The 27,026-nt window shown below is 38.1% G+C and overlaps 1 protein-coding gene across 3 annotated transcripts in view; it reads left to right on the top strand.

The window, feature by feature from the left end:
• Nucleotides 1-27,026, top strand: part of crp (cropped) — a 165,072-nt gene that overhangs the window by 9,185 nt on the left and 128,861 nt on the right. For all 3 annotated transcript variants that reach the window (XM_069134539.1, XM_046616810.2, XM_046616808.2), the window contains exon 2: nt 22,578-22,863. In XM_069134539.1, the coding sequence (XP_068990640.1) occupies nt 22,578-22,863 (286 nt within the window). The remainder of the gene's footprint in view (nt 1-22,577; nt 22,864-27,026) is intronic.

The following is a 27,026-nucleotide window of genomic DNA, read 5'->3' as shown; positions in this document are numbered from 1 at the left end:
GTATAATTCGTCGTACGCAAAGCGTCGACACGACGACGTGCAGACAACAATGATGTCTCTGAGACCTCCAGCGTTACCCACAATACGGTGATGCTTCTCGTTCTCTCTATCTCTCTCTCTTTCTCTCCTTCTCTCCTTCTCTCTTACTCTTCGCGACGTTGCACTTGCATAAGAACCGAATCGAACCCCTACCGTTTTCGTCGAATACAGATCCCGTTCTAGAGCAGCATTTTCGGAGAATATAAGTAGTACAGTAAACTCCCGTTTATCCGAAATGATCGGGACGGAGGACGGTTCGGATAACGAAAATTTCGGATGAACCGAAGTCCCGCGTGAAACACCCAGAATTGCATCAATACCGCGAAATATGATCGTAAAACGTGCGTACGTAGAATGCTATTGATACGGTTGCGAATAAGCCTGTATGTTTTTGACTGAACAATTTCTGTTGACGGGTTAAACAGTTTTTAAGTGCTGAATAACAAAGCTCATTTATTTTGCGATGATACAGAAAAAATCCACCTGGTTTGGCAGCGGGAAAAAAAGGAGTTTTAATTTTACTACATACTCTTTGAAACAAAAAATGAACTGCAAAAATATGAAACACAACTAGGGATTACTCAAAGGTAGAGGTAGGTGCATTCGAAAAAGTTTGTTCGGATAAACGGGAGTTTACTGTATGTCTTTCGAACACCCTTCATTCCACATCTCTCAGATATATATTATTCTTACAAGCAACTGGTCAGTTTGCAGACATAACCGAGAATCGTCATTCCGTCAAAATTTTCATTCTCCTTCTAGGGTATATATATAAAATTTCAAACTATTAAAAAATATGCTTATTCACTATATTTTGTACTGAATTTTATTTCAAGGTTATTCGTAGGCGAACAAAAAATCCATATTTTCAGTGAGATTCATCTGCTTTTCTGTGATAAATAAACAATCATAAAGGGGGATTTCATGAGAAACGTATGCGACGTTAAGTTTTTTATTTATTAATTTTTTTCTTCCCCCAAGATGACAAATGGATCAGATTAATTCAAAAAAAAAGAACCTCAACATTCGCACGTCATCGACTGTGATATTACGTAGCGTTGACATCTGGGTTATTCCACTACAGTGCTGATTAAATGAATTAGTTAGTGTTTTGTTTGAAAATTTTTTTTTCAGATTAAGTCTGACACTGGGATTTTTTATTTTTTTCTTCATTATTTATTCCCTAGAAAGAAGTTGAGTCTCACCGAACATTCGAGATTATGGATTTTTTTTGCCTACGAATAACTTTGAAATAAAATTCAGTACAAAATATAGTGAACGAGCATGTTTTTGGATAATTTGAAACTTGCCGCTTAAACAGGGAGACTAGGGGAATGAAATAAGAATCTGAAAAAATTGAGGAATTTTTTTTCACCATTTAGAACCGAATCAACAGCCTCCGTTGTGAATTTTTTTTTCTGCCTCATACAAGGACCACCCTGATATACACATATACTAGGATCTATGATTGTCATTACGGTCGGTGCGTTATACATGCTTTTATGTAAAAGTGAAAACGATAAAAATAAATACAGCAAGTTTAGTAATCGATATGAATTCCGTCGCAGCAGCAGCAGCGTAGCAATAACAACAACAACAGCGACGAACGACAAACGGTAGAGAAAAAAAGAAAAAAAAAAGAATAAAAGAATAAAAAAAAAAAAAACAACGAAAAATATAACAATATTCCACTGTTTTCCTTCGTTGTACAAAAGAGTTCCGGCAACGTCATAACCTTACATGCGTACATATATATAATATGCGAACGTCCATGTACGCATGTGTATTATTTGCATGGTATATACAAGTATGTACACGCACGGAATACAGCATCGAAATTTTCCATCTTCTCTCGGAGCGTAGGAAACGTCTCTCGCTTCGTTTGGGCAACCCTCGCGCCCCTCCTTTCTTCCTCTCCTTCTATCCGTCTTGGACGGCGGAAGCGACGCTGCTTGAGGGACGGACGCCCGGCGGGGCGGGGGGGGGGGGGGAGAAAGTAGTCCCCGCAGGGTCTCCCCCACTTTTATCCTTTTTTTGCCTCTCGCCTCTTCGTGTCTCTTTTTGGCCCTTCCTCTCTTCTCTCCTCTCCTCTCCTCTTCGTCGCTGTTTCTCTCTCCCTACGCTCTCCTTCGGTACTAGGAAACCCCCACGTCCCTTTGTACCCGACATGCAGGCAAGGGGCCCTTTCTTCGTTTGCCCGGCTGTACGATCCGTTCTCTCTCTCTCTCTCTCTCTCTCTCTCTCTCTCTCTCTCTCTCTCTCTCTCTCTCTCTCTCTCTCTCTCTCTCTCTCTCTCTCTCTCTCTCTCTCTCTCTCTGTCTCTCTCTCTGTCTCTCTCTGTCTCTCTCTCTCTCTCTCACTCTCACTCGAGTGATGGGTACAAGGTTATAATATTGTATAACCGATGCAGCCCGCTAGCATCAGTCGCGTTGAGATTAGGCGAGATATCGTTGTACAAACACTCAGGCTATTATATATATACATATACATGTGCGTGTACAGAGTGAATTCTCAACTACTACACACCGTCGTAGTTTTCTGGATTCGCGGCGATGCGCATGCGCTAGAATCCGAGAACGGCTGTCCGTCAGGGGGACCAACTATCGGATATTTGAAATTTATTTAAATTGTCGAATTCTAGAGCAAGCGCGCGAATCGCAACTCTAGGAGATGACCGGGTGTTGTCTAGTCGTTAGGAATTCATACCGAGTATAGTGTAATAGCGCGTCATTCGCATTTTATTTCTAGTATCTATAAAATGTAGGTGATGCATCTGCGTACAGTCTCGTCGTTGGTACGTGCTTTATTGCTGACGTTGGAGTTGGGTTGGTTTAAGTTATAGGTTAGGTTTCCTTAACGTATACGCACGCGGAGGGGGGAAGGGATAAATGAATTCAGGCACCTGTATACACTCGAATTTAGGTATTTAGAATGATGTTTATTGTGTATGGTTAATATTATAAGCGGTCACGTGTAGGATGATGTCAGATATCGCTCCACGTTACTTTCCCAAATACCGAGTGCGTTATGTACGTCAACGTGATTTAACAGATGTATTTTATATTAGGGCGTATGCTTGTTTCATGCAAATTGTATCACGTATTGCGTGAACTTGCGTGTTAAAATTTGTAATCTTGTTGGTAATTTTTTTTTTTTTTTCTTTTTCTATTATCGCAGCGACATTTCGGAATCAATATAATAATTATGAGAAATAAAACTAAACATCCCGACTATATGTATGCAAGGAATGACTGTGCAGTGAATAATGGAACTTCTTTTACTGAAGTTGCAGTAAAAAATTGCCCGCCTGCAGACGATGTTGACATTCGATCGCTGATTGTAGGCATTTCTGTCTGCACGCATTATACCTATAAACGTCTATCAATGTCGAAAATGATATTATGTATGCATGCATGTACCTGGAACATCGCATAAGTAAACGTTACCAATTGATGCCTTGTTTTTTTCTTATTCTTTTTTTTTTTTTTCGTATTCTTTATATCGACGGATCAATGGCGTTGATGAAATATTGACGAGGGTATTGTCGTAATTGATTTGTCCAGTTTACACAGAAGGATGAAGTTTTATTTCAATTTTTTATGCAGTAAGCAAAATAATAACCGTTCGCATACTGCGTAGGTACGCACATGTAACATACGTAGTATATAAATGCAACTGTAATTTGTCCGTCCGATTCCAGTACATCGTATCATTAACCTGTCACGTTCTAAGCATCGTTGTATACGCGTTCATACATAGTATTCAGAAAATATGATTAAAGAAAGAAAGGAAACAAAAAAAAATCCAATTTTATTTCGCGCCGCCCGACGAAATACGTCGAGATGGATACACTATACGTTATATATTCCGTACGTCGCTTCCGTCGTTTGGGATGACGAGAAAAATTGGGGTCCATCTCATTTCGGCGCATCGTGCAGCATGTGACAACGGTTCGTGTGATATACAAAGTTATTGGTCGTAATTCTTCGGAATTTGTTTTTTTATATCTTATTTTCTGCGGCAGATCAAGGTAAAAGTAGATAATAATTATTATAAATTTTCAAAGCTATCGCTGTAGAAGTGATCTTTTTTTAAATTGAAAAAAATAAATAAATACTTTCATTGTGGTTATTATTTTTAAATTTTATTCTTATTCCGATGAAAACCCGTGAGAATCGGTGGAGGAGGAGGACAAGGAGGAGACTGAGGCAGCTGCTAGACGGCGTCGCTCCGTCTGACGTCATTAATCGGTAAATGTATCTTCTCTCTTTTCACCCGCGTTACTTTCTTTCTTTCTTTACGGCTCTCGCTTAACCTTGCCGAAAGAATCGAGTATATTATAACTATGTATACGTATATGTATATACTAGTAGTTGCTGTAGTATACTAGTGTATTATAATATAATATTGTATGTGTGTGTGAGAGCAAACTTTAATGAAATAACGAACGACGAGTAATTCTGCATAGGTGTTACAACGCGAAGCGAAGAGGTCGACGTTGCGTGGTAATCCGATACGTTTTCTACGGATCTCTTTGTAACCGGAAGAGATTTGTCGCTCGATACACTTCATTGTTACATAATATAATCAAGTAAATCGTTAAATTAGGAATTCCTTGCAGGTGTATCGCGTTAGTTATGTTATTAATAGCGGCTCAACATCTGTCATTTTTAATGACACTTTGGGGTGGATTCAAAATGGACGAATGAGATTCAGTGTTGTTTATTGTTAGATTTACATTTGATTTAGTTTTAGATTAGAACGGCGTAAACGGGGGGGGGGGGGGGTTAAGAAACATACGCACGGGAATTTAAATTTCCCATCTCAAGAGAACAGCTTACGTTTTCGATTCGAGATACCGACCGTAATTAGATTTCATTAACCGTGAGTAAAAAAAAGTTGTTTGGTTCACGTGATTCTTTAATCAAAAACGAAGAAAATTAGGGCCTGTATAAGACCCTTAACGATATTACGATGCATCCGAGAGGTGGAATTTACAAGATTCGAGCGTTTTTTCACCCTCACCCCCGTTACGTGAATAGGTAAAAAAAAAAAAAAAAAGATTAACTTTTACCGTTCTCGGGTCGAACTAATTGTACGATAACTTACAAAAATGGTATTGTTCAATTTATAATTACTTCTGTGAAACGAAACAGCACCATGTATTTTTGTATTCAAATTTATGCATTGAAGATGCCCAATTTTTGGAACATTCTTACAAGTCACAAAAGCCACCCAAAATTGCCTAAGTTTCGTGGAAAAAGATCAGAGAATATTTAATCTTTTGACGGGAAGAGTCTCGGAATTTTATTTGAGCAAAATTGTCGCCACTCTGATCGATATATATTTTTCTAACATGCACATTTTACCAACGCGTCACGTCGAAGAATTATTTCGCGTTATGTCGCCAAGTGCAGCGCATAGTTTCTTAATTTTTGATTTTCCATGTACGCGGAGCGATGCAGTCGAAATTCTCTCGGTTACGGACTGCAGCAGCGGGTCAAACATGCGGCAAGACTGACCCAATGACCCCGCAACGACGAGACTCGGGGCTCGATTGACCGCAGCGCTATCCGGACCAGGCGATGACTTTGAGGCAACTTGTGTAAAGTTCACTGACCCAAGACGACGCCACGCGGTCAAGGCGTCGCGACGCACCGCGGCGTTACTCTAGGACCTAGTTTCGCAAATTAAGAGGGAGGACCTGTTTTTTTTTTTTTTTTTTTCTGACCGAGACTGAGGGGAGGAATTTTATTTTTTTTTTTTTTTTTATACAAGTTCAATTTTCATCCGTGTACTGCAGCACGGGAAGCCGAATATTTCGTTGCGAAAATTTCAACGGTTTTGCGTAATGTAAACAGCGGAAGCTCGAGACTGAAGATTATTAGTAATGAGATTATAGACGGGCGGGAGAAAAATTTAATAAAAACGTATAAGGTGTAACAACATGGTGAGAGAAGGCAGGTGTGCATGGCGTATCTATATAGTTGAGGGTTTCGTTGTCTGACCTCGCGGGAATTGGATTTTTTAAATTTTATTTCAAACAATGTATTATTTATATTATATTATGCAATTTTTTTTATCATCACATTCCCTGTACTGATAATAAATTCATTTATAACGATATAATTACAGAATTACAAGTCCTTACACAGCGATGCTTCGAAAGAAGACAAATTTCTTTTTTCCCCTTACGATTAATAACAACGAATTCTGTCGATCCTGAAAAATAAAAAATGTACGCCTGGGAGGAATTCATCCGTGCTGATGATCCTAGTCGGCTCCGTACAGTCTTCTAAACAGAAATAATAAAATTGAAATAAAAAACAAAAAGATGCTTAAACTCAAGCGGCGGTTCTTTTTCTCTTTCTCTCTCTCACTCTCACTCTCTCTCTCTCTCTCTCTCTCTCTCTGTCTCCTTCTCTCCCTCCGCCCGCAGCCACGCAGACAAAGGCTTGCTGAGCCTCTCGGATCCCGAAGCTGAAGACGAAGAAGAAGAAGAAGAAGAAGAAGAAGAAGAGGGCCAAGGTAGTGATATAGGTCCGGACCAAAGCGTCCGCCTTACCGCCCGCCTTTTTTCTTCCTCGACGGCTATTTTTGGTTCGACTCACGATCGGCCGACCGCGTTTTCGAAGCACGTCGTACTCGGATCCTCTCCTCCCATTACTTATGTACTTGATACGCAATCTCGATCTTTTTCACGAAAAAGACGCGCGATGCTATCATAATCCCTCTATTCCTACCCAGTAGCAGGCACTTGGATCTCGTGGCTTGACGTTACTCTTTGTTGCAGTAAAAAGCTTTTTGACAATCCATGTTGTCCTCGGTTCTTTGCTGAGCCCTGAACCCGTTCACTTACCGAGTGTTTACGCAGTCACGTATCGATACACAACGATCGCCACGTCGTCGTCTTTGTCACGGGATCGTTTTTCTTTACGAGGATGAGGTTTGCGGTTACGTTACCGTAAAGGTATTAATTTTTCAGAAAAATCGTTCGCACTTCGCGCCTCTGGGATTGTGGGAAATTTAATAAACCACGGAAAGTCGAAACGTATACCTATAATCCAATTTTTGCAAGTTAAAATTCCACGCCAAGAGTCTGATTTTAAAATTGCACAAGAGCGATTTTTTCTTTCTTTCTTTCTTTCCGATTTCTCTCCGCAGTTCAATCGAAGTTAGGCATGAAACCACGATCGTCGCACGGTATCACGTTATATTTCCATTCCCTGCGGCGTACAGCTAAGGACGCATCGTACAAGCTGCAAGCTGGAGGAGCAACCGCCAGCTGACGATGAACGCCACTAGCGACGACGATGCAGGGCGTACGGAATTAAAAATAAACACTCTTTCTGGGCCGCGTGAAGCTACCGACGATGTGACACGGGATGGATGCAGCAAGGGACGCGACGGCCAGCTGCGCCATCCTCGACGCCTGCAGCGACGCCCTTGAGCCGAACCCTGCCCGCAGGCAGCTTGGAAACTACGCCTCATTTTTCACAACTCACCACCACCGCCATTATTCAATGAACGCGTATTATCGATTACATTGCATACGACGCGATATGATATTCTACGCGGAGTATACGTGGGCAAAGATCGCGCGTGTATACAGGGTGTACCGTTTCGGGTGACGAAGCGGAAAAATTTTTTTAAGTACTTTTTTTAGTTTTTTTTTTTTTTTTTTGTAGAATTCAAATTTGTGAAAAAAAAAAAAAAATCACACGGTTCTATTTAAAAAAGCAACGTTATCCTTCAAATGACCTTGCAAACGTCCACGGAATAAAAAATACGGTAGCACAATGTATTTTGTCCAATTCGAAGCATAAAACTTTTACTTCGAACAATTTTTCTCTCAAACGCATTTGTTCGCAAAATATTCTGCCGTGTCGATTCAAGTCGGACACCCTGTATGTATTGTAAAAACGAATTGGCATATTTTCGGAGCGAAATCATCATATTTTGTAAACGTCATTGTTATTGTTATTACAGGGATTCGTTTATTTATTACATGTTCAATTGTCGTATAATGGGTATATTTCGGTATAATGATGTATCGCGGGCAAGAATGGTTTTAGATTTGTTGTACGAATATTATATACCTATCATATTCTTGAATCGAATTTCGATTATCTCGCGTAATGTTTTACACTCAGTTCCGAATGTATATACTATACGTGGAATATCGCTTTCAATGATCTACTTGCACAGTATCGGTTGGAAAAAATTGATGGCTTTTGTTATACGTATATGCATGGTTAACGTACGTACGTATACGCGCATATACGTATAATAGGTACATTGTGTATCAATGTATGAAATGGTCGCTCATACTCGCGGGAAGAGAAAGTTGAATTTTCGAACAGGAAAACGATCCGCTGCGTTGCAGTTGGACAATGTCCACGACAGAGTTTGGTGATGTTGCTTTTTATGATCATCACCGTTTAAGGTGCATGCGTAAAGGGAAATAAAACGAAAAAAATTGAAATAACCGCGGTTTTCAATTCGTCGAGCGTATACGTATTTCCATAGCGTTTACACAATTGGGGGGAAAATTCTGTAATAGCTTTGCATATGACGGGAATCGTTCCGATAAATCGTAATTTTCATACATGTTTTATTCTATGCGTTGTGCTTGGAAGGGCAGAACTTACAGAGACTTACTTTCATTCGAGATATTGTTCGAACGGAAGTTGTGCGACAACAACGAAGATATTGATCGGTCAGCGGATGCTGAGATGTTTGATTGGTAAAAAATAAAGAAAGAAAGTAACGAATGAACTAAGGACATCCTTTGAAAATATACGGAATCGTTAACGCAGTTACTGCCATTCTTATATTTGTTTAAGATGAAGAAGCAAAGAAATTCAAACTTCCGTCAGCGTTACAATTGTTTTTAGCACGTTGAATTGTTGGTATTTTTGCGTTTTTTTTCTCTTCTTTTTCCAATTTATTGTCACTTCGTTACGTTGTGGTCCATTTATATCTATATGTATACTTCTACATAATCGTGTTGCATACGCGTGTGGGCGGGTAATATCATCGATCATTTACTAAAAATTATCGTTGGATGTTTTGCGCGTAGTGTTGCACAAGCATTCTCGTATTATTCTTGTACCTATCTGTATAACAATTGATGAAGATTGATTGAAACCGTTGCAATTCTTATAATACAAAGTTTTCAACAACAGTGTTGATTGAGAAATATGTATAACTTCGAAATATCATTCGACGCTGCGAATCGAATTGAAATATTTCGAGAACGCATGTCTGACTGAAAATCAATGATAAATTTTAATCGTTGTAAAGAAAAAATGGAATAAAAAAAAAAATAAGCGGATTGAAAATTACTTTTCATCAATCATATTTTCTTATTATTATATTCATTGTCGGCATTGTGATGAAATAAAAGAAAATTTTAGGGTGGCTCTCTACATGTATGTATATGACATACAAAGCTCACGAGCAATGAATGCAACGTCATTCGCGAGAAAAATGCGCGGTATCAAATCTTTGATTATTCAACGCAGGTCACCTCCAGAGTTTTAATTGATAGTAATTGATCGTAATTGACACAATTGTTTTTGTGTAAACAGCGTGCGATGTAAACATGTTTGAATTTAAAATTTTTTTTTAATTTCATTTCTTTTTTTTTTTTCTATTTTTTTTGTCCAAAACTGTGTTTGAATTCATTATTTATTATTTTTTACACAAAAATTCCTTCCTCATTCCACGGTATCTCGGTATTGCGATATGTATAAATTATATATTTATAGATAATAGATGTTGATATTGGAACGCCTGCCTGCAACTGATCAGCTACACGTGGAATGTTTTTCGATCGTAAATAATATCTCGCGAAAGGTTCAACAACGTCCGAGGCTCGCGATCAGCTCGGGGATCTTACGGCTCAGGTTTAACTTGTGCTGCACCGAAGCAGCAGCGTGGCGTCGATGTCTAAACCGCGACGTAGAATTAACAACATTTGAGATCCCGATTTTGTGCGAATTGAAACGAGCGAGAATTAGTATTGCTAATAATGTCGGTGTAATTTATTATCCAGTCTACTCGGTGAAATTATACGCTCACGATTTATAAACAATGATATCGTTGAATTAATCTCGAGGCAAGTTTTGTCATTGCGAAATGTAGTAAAATATTTCAGCGAAACTCTCCAGTTTCTGCTAGTCGATCAGACAATGTGTTCGAAAAATGTAGTAACGATGAAAAATAGCAAAAATTATGTGATATTTTTCATTCGATCGATGATTCGAATTCCTGGGTTTACAATTATATTTGGAAACAACGTCTTTTATGAAATTTCTTCTTCCGGGGAAGTGAGATTTTTTTTTTTTTATAGACACAAGTGAAGTTTCATTTGTTTGCTTTTTCATTTTAGTTTTCAATTTGGCACATGAAAAGCATCTACTCCGTTACGCTGTGACTCGCGTGTTTTCTAACATCCGGAGACTCCGTTGACACTAGATACACGTTTCAAATTTTTTGAACGGCTCGTAAAAAGCAAACGTTTCTGTTTCCCGGAACGTCACGTCGACGACGTCAAAGTACGTAAACGGAGGCTGAGCGAACAGCTTTTCTTCCTACATTTTCCTCCTTCGCCATACAAGTCGAACCTTCTCCGCGGATCGTACAATACGAGCAGAGATCAGCTGCACCCTATCTCCGTTGAATTATTTATCACTTTTTGTCTCTGTGTACGATACATAAGTGTGATAAAAGAGGCATTTTGTCAGTACGTATACACTCACATTGCATATTCCGAGACGTTTGAACGATGAAAAATTGTCCTTGTTTCATATATGTATGGGCTATTCCGCGTCAATCGGATCAGTCATCTCTCAGATATTTTTTTAATTTGGCATGTGGATTGTGTGTGAGGAGTTAGATTTTTGTGCCAAAGCGCGAATCTCATAATGCAAAATTCGATTTTTTATTAACAATAACAAATTAGACTCCCATTTTTTTCAAAAATTCATAACTTTGGCAAACAATTAGATACAATATATATTTTTTTTTCAAATTACGCGGAAAGCTCCATAGAATTTAAAAAAAAATACGAAATGGTAAAAAAAAGTTGTTATCAATTGTTTATTTAACAATTAATTTTTCAAAGATTTTTAAAACAGTGACTGACACGATCAAAAAATTTTTTTGAAATTCTGACATGTTCCTTGAACTGTACTACAACCTGTGAATTAATTCCAGAGGGGTGTTTTTCTTCGTTTTCGAGTAAAAAATCATTAAAGGTGTCGATGCGCATGAAATTGCGGCGCGCCGAGTCTCTACGTAATGGCGGGCGGCCGGTTGCCGTCCACCGCTACCCCGCGGTGGCGTCGCAGCGTTATTTTAGTCATTTTCACGACGTAGGACATGATTGAAGAATCTGAAAAAAATACTGTACCTTCACAAGGCCTGCTCAAAGCGATAAGTGAAGTTTCAAGAATGTGTATTTATTTTAAAATAAGTAGCAAGTTATGTAATTATTCTCATTTATGTGCACTCTCATGGTGTGTAACCGTTATTTTGAATCTCTGTAATAAAAAAACGGTGAAAAACACATTGTTGAAACTTCACTTATCGCTTTGAGCAGGCCTTGTGAAGGTACAGTATTTTTTTCAGATCCTTCAATCATGTCCTACATCGTGAAAATGACTCTAAAATAACGCTGCGACGCCACCGCGGTGTAGCGGTGGACGGCAACCGGCCGCCCGCCATTACGTAGAGACTCGGCGGGCCGCAATTTCATGCGCATCGACACCTTTAATGATTTTTTACTCGAAAACGAAGAAAAACACCCCTCTGGAATTAATTCACAGGTTGTAGTACAGTTCAAGGAACATGTCAGAATTTTAAAAAAATTTTTTGATCGTGTCGGTCACTGTTTTAAAAATCTTTGAAAAATTAATTGTTAAATAAACAATTGATAACAACTTTTTTTTACCATTTCGTATTTTTTTTTAAATTCTATGGAGCTTTCCGCGTAATTTGAAAAAAAAATATATATTGTATCTAATTGTTTGCCAAAGTTATGAATTTTTGAAAAAAATGGGAGTCTAATTTGTTATTGTTAATAAAAAATCGAATTTTGCATTATGAGATTCGCGCTTTGGCACAAAAATCTAACTCCTCACACACAATCCACATGCCAAATTAAAAAAATATCTGAGAGATGACTGATCCGGTTGACGCGGAATAGCCCGTATACATGTACGTACGTACGTATAAAATAGGTTGAACGTGTCGAGCGAATGAATTTATGATCGAGCTGTGCGCAGAGTATAAGCTGTACCGATGCACAGATGAGCTTCAACGGATTGTTTTTGACGGTACAGAGAAAGTAGAATTTTTCCACGGATTGCGGATACTTTTCTATATTTATTATCATTCAAGGCTAGGCTTCGGTGATCTTTGATACAAAAATTATTCACATGTATCTATCGATCGTCGGTGAAGTTTCGTGTAGTCGGATGTGAAATACGTTTTTATTTGTGGAAAAAAAAAAAAAAAAATGTTTTTCCCACATATACTAGATCAATTTTCGTTGCAATCCTGTGTTTCTTTACTTTTTTTTATTTCTTACTTTCCCAATGCGAATAACGATAGTGTCGAAATTCAATATCGTTAAAATGTTGCCTGCACTTTTAGTTTAGTTTTTAGAGTATAGTATAACAAAGTTAAAATTCGTAGGCCGAGAATCTGTAATACCAATTTTGTTGAATAGTTTGTACACTTCTTTACAAATTCTTTATACAATATACGCAACTACTGCGTTATTAATCGCCGATGATCAATGTAACGATGTCAGTTTATTAAAGCTTGTTCGTATAAGATATTATATATTACGGTAATATGTAAAATTAATCACTGTCTCAGTGGTGATAAAATTTGACAATGTTTTTACCCAGCCTCGGTGTCGAGTCACGCGCGTACTCCCAATTATCTATTCGTACGCGTTATGCCTGCTTTGAGTTCGTAGGATGTACGAATGTATGGGGCATTCCACGCCAACTGTACCCATGTTGGACCCTTGCCATTTTTGATTATGTTGGAAAAAAATTTGTGCGATTGTCCCAAACTTCAAAACATGCCTTGAATTTTTTCACGTTGTTTTAAGTAAATTTGTACTACTTATTATCTTTGAAAACCAACATGTCTTATGCCGTGATTTAAAAATCTGAAAAAATTGTCGAAAAATTATCAAAAAATCCGATTCTGTCTACGAAAATGTTTGAGCAATCGTCCAATTTGCACCGCCTCTTTTAATTATTGTTTTTCTTCAATTTTTCCTATTTAAAAAGTTCAAAAAATAGTCGCAGCGATAGCCGGCCCGCTCTGAGTCCAAGTTTAAAAATTTCCACAACTGACGCGAGATTTTTGACAATTTTTTCACATTCTTAAATTACGGCACAGGACATGTTGGTTTTCAAAAATCATTAGTAATATAAATTGACTCGAAATAATGTGAAAAAATTTAGGGTACTGTTTTGGAGCTGGGACAATTGCATCGAAATATTTTGAAGAAAATCAAAAATGGCGAGGGTCCAACGTTGGTAGAGTTGGCGTGGAATGCCTCATATGTACGTATAACAGCTTTACAGCAGCAGCAGCAACAGCTGCCCATTCCAGCCAAGGTCAAAATCCTCCCACCGTATTGTTAGACCGCGTTATGTATCTCGTTTCGGCACGGACATTGAAATCGAAATTAGAATTTGCAATGTTCCCCCCCCCCCCCCCCCCCCCTTCTCTCTCGCTCTCGCTCTCGCATCTTACGTAATCGCGATTCGCGAGTATTTCGCGGGTGACGCGTAAACAGAATCGAACAACGCGATACCGGAATATATCACCTCGGCTCTCGTCGACGGTTTTTCGCCTCTCTCCGATTCAATTCCCGCTCTTCCACGTTGTTTCGCGCTATTATATAAGCTGCCCTCACGGATGCGAATCAAAGGAGATTGAAAATCGTTACGCAAAACGCGGAAAATAATGCCGTATTATTCTCCAAGCGTACGATCAAGGGTTGTGTTTTTTTTCTTTTCTTTTTTTTTTTTTCTCCAAAAATCTGTCGTTTATATTCAACTGTTTTAATTTCGAAAAAAAAAAAAAAAAAAAAAAAAATAAACAAACAAATCGACTTCGCCAAGTATAAAATATCAATCTTTGAAACGTGCTAAATTTCGGATTCTTATTCGTCCGTCGTGAATCGCGTGTAATATAAATTGACGAAAAATTGAAATGCAAAATTTTCTGTGCAACAGCCGGGGAGTAGCAAATGATTTATTCTCACGGTACACATCCTCTTGTCCGAAATCGCACGATGGAGGAAGAGACACGTTTTTCACCGCGACGAACAAAAAAAATTAAAAAAAAAAAAATAGAAAAAAGAAAAAAAAACCAAACAACTCGAAACGCGGAATGGAATGCAAACCGAGAGACGAGCGGCTAACCCGCGATTGTTGTACGTACGTATCTCGCTGCTTTTTACCGCACGGACCGGACAGCTGATGATAGACAGACGCCGGGAATAAGCTGGCTTACAAGTCAGCTGAGTGGCGCCAGTCGTCAGCTGTGCGTGACTCACTGGCCTCTGGACGTCGCCTCGCCTCGTTTCGTTCCTTCGTTCCTTCCTTTATTTATTCTTTACTTACTTACTTCCTTCCTTCCCTCCTTATTTCTTTCTTTCTTTCTTTCCATCATCCGTCCAACGAACCGCTGGGCTCGACGTGTATTCACTTTTTGTACCGCAGACGACGAGTTTCCGGGTTTTTCCTTCGACGACTCTGCCCGCGTTGCGCAAAACCGGCTTCCAGCTTCCGATCGAAAGAGACGTTGCGATCGTAACGCTGGATTTGTGTTAATTGTCGTACGTTTCACGATTTCTTGTACACACGTAATAATATATTCGGCGAAGGAGAAGTATTACCATTTTTTTCTCCACTTATTTGGCGAATTGATTGCAGGTACCGTCTAATTTCGCGACGGGTTTCGTATTGGGATTTAATTGCGTAGACGTGCGTCTCACTTATTATTCGATGAATTCGTTGTCGAAAAGTGTGAAAAACTATTCTTTGAATATTTTCGTATTTCCTTTTTATCGTATAGAAATTTTGTTTCACACATGTTGAAGAATCTTTCGCAATTGTCTCTGACATGTGAAACCGATAATTTGATTTTCGTTTTCACGTATTTTTCCAACTTTGTAAACACCTATTTTCCTCAGAATAATTCAATTATGTTACCTGTGTAAAATAAAATTCTTATCGTTTGTCAAAAGATGTAACGTACACAATGGTTTTACGTATGAACGTAACTATAAAAGAATCGATAGAAACTAAAAGTTTTTCCAACTAAATTCCGTGTGCGCAATTGATACTTGTATTCGAATATTGTTACAATCGATTCTGTCCGACAAAAAAAAAAAAGCAAAGAAATAAGAAAAAAGAAAAGAAATCTTCGATTTACAAGCACGATGGTGATTATACCTATGTGAGGAAGACGTTCGTTGGAAAAGGTCATTGACTGACGACTTACAAAATTAGATTGTTGCAATTTTGCGACGTTTCGACAGGGTTTAGCCAGCCAACGTCAAGCTGTATATTTACAAAACAAAAAAAAAAAAAATTTATTCATCATGCAATCGTTATTTCATATGTTTAAGTTCATGTCAAGTTAAATCAATGTCAAAGTTACTAATAATAGGTAATCGCGTGGATGGCATTTCTTTTTTTTTTTTTTGAATGAAAATTACTTTGATTTTGGTATTTGAAAAGTTCAAAGATATACATTATAGATTTGTACAGTAACGAACAGTTCTCACTGCAATTCTTGTAGTTACAACTTCTCTACGCAAATAAAAAAAAAAAAAATAATAATAATAATAATAATAATAACAATAAATAAAAATAAAGAAATATCTAGTAATAAAGGGCGGAAGAAATGAATTCTGGGTGAAGCGAAAGTGGCCTAGAGCGAGAGATGCGAGGAGGGCAGAAGAGATCGGAGCACGGCACAGCTAACCACGACGGATCTAATTACCTACGACCGGGTTATATCCGCGCTGTGAAGTTGAACGCATGAAATCGCGAGGTCTCTCCGACAAGTCAAAGTAAGACGAAAGAAGGGAGGAAATCCAGGCGACCCACTTCCTGCTCTTCCTTCCTATTAACACGCGACGTAGGCGGGCACGCTTCGTGTTCTGTAAATTATGTACCGAAGCTCCGAAGCTACTCTCATCTCGTCTCATCTCATCTCATCTAATCTCATCTAATCTCTCGTCTATTTCGCTTCGCGTGGCTTCGTGGGCGATTCGAGTGACGTCAGGAAAGCGAGTCGCCATCGTCGGCAGCTGATGATAAGCCGACGGACGGACGGACGCGAATTCCACGTGTAACAACGCCCGGCCTTGAACCTTCGCGGACCTTGGCGAACCGGAAGTTGAACACCGTCGTAGTGCGTAGGGCCGGTGACCTCCGTTCTTTAATGAATTCACGGACGCGCGTAACGGTGCGCGTTTCGAATCACAAGATGTACTACACTCTTCTTCGCTCCGACTTTTATCTCTCTCTCTCTCTCTCTCTCTCTTTGTTGTCCATCAATGATACCTACGTACGTGGTACACTCGTTGCTTTTTTCTAGCCTAGGTTTTGGTTTCGGTATGCTTTGATTTAATTTGCTTCGTAGATCGGGTTGGCTCACATTTAGTCATACATCTAAAAATACTTTATTCCATGTACGCGCGATAATTATCTTTTCAAAATCACCGCGTAGTAATGGGATGTCGATTATTATCCGCAGCTAATGCCGAAAGTGAAGTGATACTTGAAGGCCAAAAATATAGCGTTATATACGTATTGTAGAAAAGAATCTGGTGTGTATTAATTTAGTTTAACGATTTGAATCCAAATTCTTGAATAATTAGTTTCGTGTGATTGAGTTAATTATTTATTTAAAAAAAGAAAAGCTATCGGAAGAACGATAATTTGGAACGTCTGTGCAGTGAAATCATATGTATATTTGATTTAACAAAATATTTCTATCGCCGTATTTGGTCAATTCGACAAATCTTTATTTATATATATATTTTTTTTTTTTTTCGTTTCTGCGGGTACAACATTTGAGGCTGTCTTTTCAAGCGACGAAAATCCGATCGCACAATTCAACTTGGATTTTTTCATTTTACGGAAGATAAATCATGTACCTATTCTTATTTACGTCGTCCAATTCTTAAGTTGAATTCGGTACATGTGTTGATAAAATGAAATGTAACGAAATAAAATGAAATGGAATGAAATAAAATAAAATAAAGTAATGAAAAAGACTAAAGAAGAAACGCACCAAGAACAGTTTTCAAGTGTACGTTTCACTTGAGACGCTTGTTCAATACGCGGTTATTTTACCACGTATATACGCGGTAACTTCTTTTTTCCTCAACTCTGTGATAACCTCGCCAGGGGATACACGAAGTTTGGGTTAGATATCTCATGTCTTACAGGAAGTACCACCTGCAGGCCTGCACGCGTATTTGACAAAGAAAATCCAACACTCGCATCCTCAGGAAAGTCGCTTGCGTTTTCTTCCCTACCATATTGTTGTTGTTATTCTTCCGTGAAATCAACGCGTAGTTGTGAAACCGAATCGCGATTATAAAAATCATACAACCGAACGTTATAATTATAAGTTGACAGCATAATTAACTTGGTCGGAGTGGAATTAAGATGCACTAAATATATGCACATTTTCACTAACTCGCGCGGTGTACAAAAATGTGTAATAAATTTCAGTCGATTCTATTATACTTGCGTTGGATTATAAATTTATTTTGTCAATGTAGCTTATGGTTGGTATATCTGTAGATATAATTGAAAAAATTCCCCGGCGATTACTCGCTGACTAACTTAATTAAATTAACCAACCGAATTAAATCAATTTTTTTTCAAATTCATTGGAAACATTTACAATCGTACGTTCATGCGTATCTCTGTAATTGCAATTATACTAAAAACTTCTGCAGGAAGAGTCGAAAAAGAAAGAAAGAAAGAAAGAAAGAAAGAAAAACGGGCAAATGAAAATGGAAAAGGGTTTTTTCTTCCTACTTTTTATTGCTTCGCTATTATTTTTTATTTTATTTACTTATTTTTTTTATTCCACTTGATCAAAGAATCCGTCGCGTCGTCGCCGCGACGCGTTTCCCTCCCTCCCTCCCTCCCGCCCTACCGACGGTTATGGCTGACGGTCGTCGACGTCGACTTCGCCCATAAGCCTCGCAGTTTCGTTATCGCCGCCACGTGTAGAACGAGCGTGTTCCGTGGAACAGCAACGCCGAAGGTCACGGCCTCTGACGATGACTCACCGCCTTTTAGCCCGGCTCGATTCAATTTCGGCGACCCCGCTTTCCTAGCTCTTCTCGTTACACCACGCATATATACGTACATCTGATATAAACTTTCAGCTCTACATAACAATTAAATAATTTTATAAATTTTTTTTTCTCCATCCATTCACGCGGCATCGGAATTTTCTTTTCACACATTTTGCGCACGGCGGTGACTCTTGGTTATTTTACGCTTGGTTGTACGAATTTATGTTCTTTTTTATTTTTCTTTTTTTTCAAATTATTTATTATTCTTCCCCCCCCCCCCCCCTGTTGTCTTCTTGATTTTATTACGGTCCGATTAATTTGATCGGTAATTTTTTGGATCGTCGAACGTATGTGATAATATTCTTGTCGAATAAATGGTTGTATCGGTACGTATAAGCCAACTTGACTGGGTGAAACGTAGATCAGTTTTTGCGATGAAACTTCACGCTTTGCTGCAGACGTTTATTTTATTACAGGTATACGTATACATATATAAGTGTGATATAATAATTGCTCCCCGAGAGTGTTTTTTAAACTCTAATACTGTTGCGAGATCCTCTACTCCGTCATCCTCCTTTTCCGCCTCCCTCTCCTCTTTATACTACTCGACTTTTAGAAGGAACAAATAATATTTGCATATATTAATTATTCATTAACCACGGGCGCTTTCTGTTATAATGATTGGATAATTACCTGTATATATACACGTGTATATAATATATAGGATTATTTGAATGCGACTATCGTTCGGGTCTCTCTTGTATACATCGATTCATGCTATACATACGTACCATGTACATATTATACATGGAATGTGTATGCGACCTGTGTTATACTATAATATACCCGTAACGCTTGAGACAGTTTGGCAAAACTTTTACGCGATCTCGCGGGTTGCGGATTGATTACCTTCGTCGGTGAAACGCGAAAAACCGGAAATTCAGAAAATATCAATACGGCGTCGAATAACTTCTTTTTGTTTTTTTTTCGTTTTTTTTTGTTTTTTTTTTTTGATCCTGCGCCGAAGGAAAAGTTATCGGCTTTTACTACGATAATCACTAATTTTTTGTAACATTTGACCAATTTGCCGGGAAAAACCACGGCGATGTTTCTCCTCTTCGATTATTTTTTTTTCCCGTTGTTCGACTCATCGTTAGTGATAAAATTCTCATCACTAAACTTTTGTCGAAGCTGTTGCTGCTGCTGCTGCTGCATTGCGACGATGTTTTATTTTTCCCGGAGTGCATAATTGTACGTATATAATATATATTATAACAATGATAATAACACAAGCGTGGAATGCAAATCTTAAGTTCACGCGTACTTTGGACCGATGTTTATATTCGGTCGGTAATTTCTTCAATCCAATACCTAGACAATATCGTCTTCGTGTTTGGATAATTAATTTTCTCTTCATTTTTTATTTATCTTTCTTTTCTATCTCCTGCAAATAACGTTTGACGATATTTTCTCTTATATTGTTTTCAAAGTATTACGGAATCGCTGCTGCTGTCTCGCACCGCGCCCGCTTATTGAAACGATAATGAATAATAAATTCAATTAGCTTTATGCATACACACGTACATGGTACAGTTCATTTGTGTTGGTGGAAAAATGCGGATGAATAATTTAAAGTAAACAAAATAATTCCTGCAGCTGTCGTTATAAATAAATTTTGTGTATACGGTACGTGTGCAATGTATACATATATTTATATTTTTATATATATATATATGCATACGTATATATATGCATGGGGGAGGAGTCGTTACACGCTTATCGCCATGTGCGAAACCATGCAGCGACGAGGACTTTGAACGATCGCAGAAATTATTCGGCGTTCGCGTGAATCGCTGTCCTTGTATTATGAAATCAGAAAGAAAAAAGAAGTAACGAACAAAATAATTAGATAAAAACAAGTTGGAAAACTTAAAATATAGTTCTCGAGTTTTGATCATAGGATGGATTTCTTTCATCTTCTCATTGATCGCTCGATTTTTTCGTTTATAACTGCAGTGAGGACAGAAAATCTTAAAATTATGCAACTTTGTAAAGACGCTTTTCATAATCCATAGATTTAGGTCGCGAAACGATCGTAACCTCACTGCCGATTTCGAATATACTCGACTCGTCTGAATCCGTGACGGCGTGGGAATTTTTGACGTTTACGATACTTTATCATATTTGTCAATATTTTTTTTATACCTCATCTTCATCGTTTTGTTTTATTTTTGTCCCACTCTCGGCAGATGTGCGAAGTAATACGTTCATCGGATTGGAAGACTTTTCATGTTCGGTATAGAAAAAAATTAATTGGAAATTTCTTGCTTCTTTTTTTTTTTTTTTTATTACATTTTTTAAGAAAAAAACAACGAAATAATTGCCAAGTCTTTTTGCACAAGGTTCCGGCATTCGTATATAAAATTTGGTTACGAATACCGATTTTTTTTTTTCTGCGTCGTTGCATAGTTTTATTTATTTATGACACCAGATTCGTCGAGTAATGGAACAGTGTGTATAATATATTACCTGTAATATCTGCACGAGTTTTCAGTGTAAATGTGCGTAGGCCCGTCGTGTATCATTAATTTCATATACGTTTAGGCATTACGGGTATTTATAATTTACTGCATTACGTCGTAATGTACAAAATTCATAAATATTGATATATCAAAAACTATTAGTAGTAATCTTGACTCCGTAAGGCCCAATTTATATTCGCCGATAAATTATGTACACTCGCGACGTGTATTTTGTAGGTACGAGAATAATTTTGAGCTCAGGTTGCACCGCATGAAAGATTCGTTGATTTATGAGATATTTTTTCTTTACACGCGAGATGCGACGGTTTATTATTCGATGACGTATAATATCGAGAATTTTTAATTCTGGTAGTTCTTGTCTGTTTTGACTAATTCATTGTTACAGTTTATAATATTTATGATGTATACATGTACACTTTTCTTTTACAATATTTTAGTCAGTGGGCAGCGATATTATCGATTGAATTATTCGCCTCGTTTGCAGAAAGAAGACAACAGTAGTAAAGGATGAAAGTAATGATCCGGAGGCATTCTCTCTTCGTTACGTTGTACCGCCGGTATTGATATACTCAACCATCCGGAAATGCTTCGGGGCGAAATTTTATTATACAAGCTAAAACGGTTTCGGCTGTATCGATAGGTATAAAGAATTACTTTGCGAAAAGAACCAAGAAATCATGGCGGAGATTTCAATTTCCTTAAAAGCTAACCGCACGCTTCTTCTGCACTCAATTCGCGAACAATACACATATCCATTGATACGAATCAATTCCTCCGAGAGTCTTTTTAAACTCTTGAAAAGCATTCGACGCTGGCGCCAACGATTTCTTGTTTTCCTAAACGCCGCGGCTATTTGCTTCGCAGATTTGGCTGCATCTGTAATATCACAGCTGAAAATGAATAATCGGATTAGAATGATCTCGAATAAAAAAAAAGAAAAACACGCAGGAAGTGAGTAAGCGAACAAGTAAATAAGAAAGAAAGACCGGCATGAAGCTTGCATTCCTTTACACCTGACTAATCAAGGTTTTTTTTCTGAAAACACGTCGACATTGAGTGACCGATGAATACATGCACGTAATTCGTATTTTTGGGAAATATGTGGTACGGTAATAATTATAATAGCTGGATATAGTGACGCGAGGAAAAAATGCAATTAAGATATTAAAGCTGACCGTTTGCCTGCGTGCATTCGTAATGAATTAAACGCTACCCAAATCGGTTCGAAGAATTCGAAGTATCCATTCCTGTACGTAATATTATCATTCGTGCAGTGACTTGTACTATACACACACACATATATATATATATATACATATATATATGTGTATAATCGCTGTGAGATTTTGGACGAAACGTTGCGATAAGCGAATCGCTTCGTCAAAGAAAATGTCTTTTTTTGGCTTCTGCCTTCTGAATCAGGAAACGCAAGATTGGATTTTTACGACCTGGAGTGTTTAAGAAAGATTTCACAATCTGTTATTTTTTTCATAACAATTCGACGTTTCATTCATCGTATCATTATCGTGTTTGAGAATTTCATTTAGGAATTTTTCCATCGTCGATGGACACCGTATTTTGTAAATTGTTTTCTTAAAAATTGCGCCGTCATTCGTTTTCAGCAGCAGCGAGGGGGCGGACGAGGGTTCGGTAGCGACGAACGTGATTGTCGGGGATCATCACGAACTTCAGGAATCTAACGACGGACAGGTTGTAAACAATCTAAACGGTCACAACGGAAACGGCGTCGCGGGTCGGACTACGCCAAGAAGCCACATGGAGCAAGAGAAGAGAATGAGGCGTGAAATCGCCAACAGCAACGAGCGACGACGAATGCAGAGTATCAACGCCGGCTTTCAATCCCTCAGGACGCTTCTTCCCCATCACGAAGGCGAGAAATTGTCCAAGGTGAGGAAATTTATTCATTAATCGAACGTTGATCGAACAAATCAGATTTCGTCGTTCGAGTCCAAGCTGAGGATCGATAATGATTTATTGTTCGTATTTTACTTTACAATCAACAACGCGTCGGTACGTCGGATGTCTGCCTTATCGTTTTACGTACAATTTTTACAACGGTATCAATCATTTCTCTCTTATCTAAGGTCCGCGAGGCGAAAACTCAAACAGCGATGATAGAACGGATTCAATTGCCACGCTGGTGTTTATCGTCTCGTTTGCGATCGGAGAGATTGACAAATTTAATAATCGTCCCTTGGTGCCAATTGCTTTTCGTCGAACATACCTACACGATCTTTGTTGTATCGTAACGCAGTCTTTGGGATACGCTCACGCGATATCTCATCGTGCGCTACAAGTTTCAACCGTAACATACTTGTTTATTATGGCGTTGCGGTCCAGACGGCGGCGGCTGCGCTATATTTTATGCCAAGCAAGCAATTTTTCTATCCTATCTCCAACAACTGCTAACGACGACCACGGACATACGGATATTACGATTACGGTATGCAGTTATCTAAACGAATAAACATGTAGGTCAGTTACTCCGCTATACCGATGTAATAGTCGAAAGCCTGCAGCTTTAATGCGTATGAAACACTATAAAAAAAAAAAAGAAAAAGAAGCTGCGACGTTTGCCGATGGCTCACATTGTCAGTTTAGTCTGAAGCTTGCGCTGTTATTATACAAATACACCGAGCTTCTATCAGCAGTCTGCAATTTTCACGCACGCACGCGCAAACAAACAAATGTTCATACACACCCGTATTGTTTATTCGTGTTTATACGTCCAGAGTAATATTGGCTGTTGCACCCTGTAAGTAAACTTTGGAATTGCACAGCGTGCGTCGTTCACACTTCTTCGCCTGACATTGTCGTCAATATATTTACTCGGTTTATTATAAGACACTGCTTATTTATGTATGTTTTATACGTAATGACATGAAGTAATTTCATATCTTCTTGAATAATTGCTGCTGCAGATCATCGAAATCGTGTGTTGTCCGCGTTTATCTTATCACTCTTATCGATATGGCGATCTGCAATTGATTTCTATAGCTGAATGTTGTTCGATCAATTTAAAAAAAAAAAAACAAAATGGATTTTTTTTTTCTTTTTTTTTATCTCTTGCTTCTATGCCATTATTCCGCATTGTGTAATATTCACTAAATTTATAGCCAAACGTCGAACGCGCAGTTCGTCAAAGAACTTTCTTCGCATTACATTACATTGTTGAACGTGAGAAGATATATATGTACGTATATAATAACAATGCCAACAACAACAACAACAATAACAATAATAATAATAATAATAATAATAATAATAATAAGGGGACATTATGCGGGGTTGAAGAGTGAGAGTGAAATTTCTTGGCCGGTTTATTATCGTCGGGGTGACCTGCAAGCGAATCTTGCGGGCGGTTATCAAAGAAGGAGAACTTATCAAAGGCAAGTTGACTAATCTGGTTTCTTTTTTTTTCATCAAGCCATTAAACGTCCGTGCCCACGTGCCCTTTCCCTTTTAAACTTTTTCAACCATCCTCCATCATCCCTCTTGCAGGACAATTTTTACGGTCGTAAAATTACTTGCGCGTTTACCTACTTATTTTATATAAAGGATCCAACAATTTCTTCAAATTGATCCCCAGAGGATGCACTTTTTTTTTTTTTAAATTTATTTTTTCTCTCGTTACGTTCCCTTAGAATTACGCCAATTTAACAATATTTGCAACATCGGTGTATGTGGGTTAAAAGATCACAATAAATTGTTTGTATTAGCATGATTAGGATATTACACTTCTTGAAAATGAAATGAAATTAAGGTCTAATCCGTTTCCGTTTTGTAATATATGCATTAACTTTTGGTGAAATTGTTATACCGCACATTTCGGGAATGTGAAAACGGAAATGGCGAATATCCTCCTTATTCTCATATCGGCGATCTTTGTTTGGTCCGTCGTATTGACGTATGTTCAACTACCTTGTTTTATATTTTATTACATCGTAAAAGTCGGAACCGCAAAAATTTCTATCATCGATAAAGAAACATCGTGATCCGCGATGCGATTATTATACTTTATACAAGTTTCACATGCCATTCTTGACCGCTAAAGATATTGTTCACGACTTTAGCGAGTACAAATATTTCCTGGCGACGAAAAAAAATAAAGAAAGAAAAACAGCAACTCGTTTCGTAGAATTATTGAGCAGCGTGTCATTGTTTTTTAACTCGCCACTCGCTGCCTTTGATTATAATCAAAAATCGCGGTGAGTGAGTACTTTGCAAAAGTTACAATGTAACGGGAAAATGTATTACACCTTGTTTAATATTCATGCGAACAATTAATTATTCCATTCGTAGTAAATTCATCAAAGCAATGTTTGCATACACATGCAGATTGGGTTTATTAACGAATATAGTCGATTCAATGCATTCTTATATAATTTCCCGAATTTAATGACATTGGATTGGTTGGTTTTTTTTTTTTTCTTCTCCCCTACCATTAAATCGCTACTAAGAATTGTTCAAATGATCAGTTGGTTTTGAATCTACATATTTAAACATTCTTTCGAATTCGATAAATATTAGTTGTAATTCTATAGCAAATATTTGATTGATCGGTATATAAAGAAAGCGCGAAGGAAAGAAACCTGACGAAAAACAAATAGAGTAACGTTCACGCGCTTCGTCGAACAAATATCTTCGAATTATTTGAATAGTCTTTAGTATAAAGTGTAGTATAACTGTCTAGTTTATTAAACAGCGAAATGTTTAATGAAATCGAACTAAAAATCATTGTTATCATCATTGAAGCTAATCGAAGTAAATTTATTATCAGGGCTGTAAGGAAAACCTTTGATCGAACGGAATAAATTTTATTTTCAAAACAATCTCAACAACAATCGGTTTACAAAGATGCGTAATAAATGAATACGAGAATATGATAAACTATTATACTACCAGGTGTTCTCTTATAATATGGTACAGGTATTTTTTTTTTGCCCATTTCCTCAGCTACTTCACGGAGTATCTAACAAATTTATCGCATTGACAGATAATTGAAATTGAATGTTAATAATCAACCAACAACATTACGGAGGTTGAAATTAGGGGTGATGGGGGGTGATGGGGGGGGGGTCGACCGAATGAAGTTTATCCGTGAGGAATGAATTTCTACGCCAGACCGCGGCAGCGTTTCGAGATGATCCTCCGTAATTGCGTTTCATTTTTCCTCGATTATATGGCGGTGAAGTTTTTTTCATGCCTCCGAGGTTCGACACACCGAGCTGCACAAATCCATGTATTTACGTACAGGTGTCACGCATACGCACCGCGCGTTGCGCGCGTGTGTGAGTGAGAGAGAGAGAGAAAGAGAGAGACGGAGAGAGAGAGAGAGGTCGTCGACATCATCGCTTGTGCAACACACACATATACGTGAAATAGTATGTGTTGTTGTAACGCGTTGACAGAAACTGTATAATATGTGTGCACGTGTAGTGTGTGTATAGCGATATACGTGCAGGTCTTTATGGAAACGATGACGTCTTCGGGAAGCGGAGTCTCGGATCGCGAGTGGAGCGAGCAGCGTAGAACGACGCACGACAATGGACTTCATTCACATGAAACTCCCTCAATGAATGCCAGACGGAATTTTAATCGCTTTGTATATGTTCGCGACGCGTTACCAACACTCGACTTCAATGTATTTTGTGTACGCGTATGCACGCGTGTGCGTAAGCATGTTCCTAGATACAGATATTGCGAAGGTCACGTGACCGTTTTACTGTTGGCGAAAATTGTGTTGTACGCGGTACGGATTTTATCAGCGTGTGTGATCTTCTTCTTAACAACAACGACAAGTCCGATGTACGAGGAAAAAAGTTGACGTTAAAAAAAAAAAGAAGAAAACAAACAACAACAAAAGAAAAAAAAGATACGATAAACTCAAGACAGTATTTGTGGGCAGTGCAAGTATAAGTTGTAAAAAATACGTCAACGCTACGATGAGAATGTGTCTCATAGGCATATATCGGTTGCGCAAAATGAGAGGTGTAATCGATTGAAATTAGATATTGATACCAAAAATACGTTAAAGAAAAGAATAACAT

This window comes from Neodiprion pinetum, chromosome 3 (genome assembly GCF_021155775.2).
Source record: "Neodiprion pinetum isolate iyNeoPine1 chromosome 3, iyNeoPine1.2, whole genome shotgun sequence".
NCBI lineage: Eukaryota > Metazoa > Arthropoda > Insecta > Hymenoptera > Diprionidae > Neodiprion > Neodiprion pinetum.
This window is presented reverse-complemented; position numbering and strand designations above follow the sequence as displayed.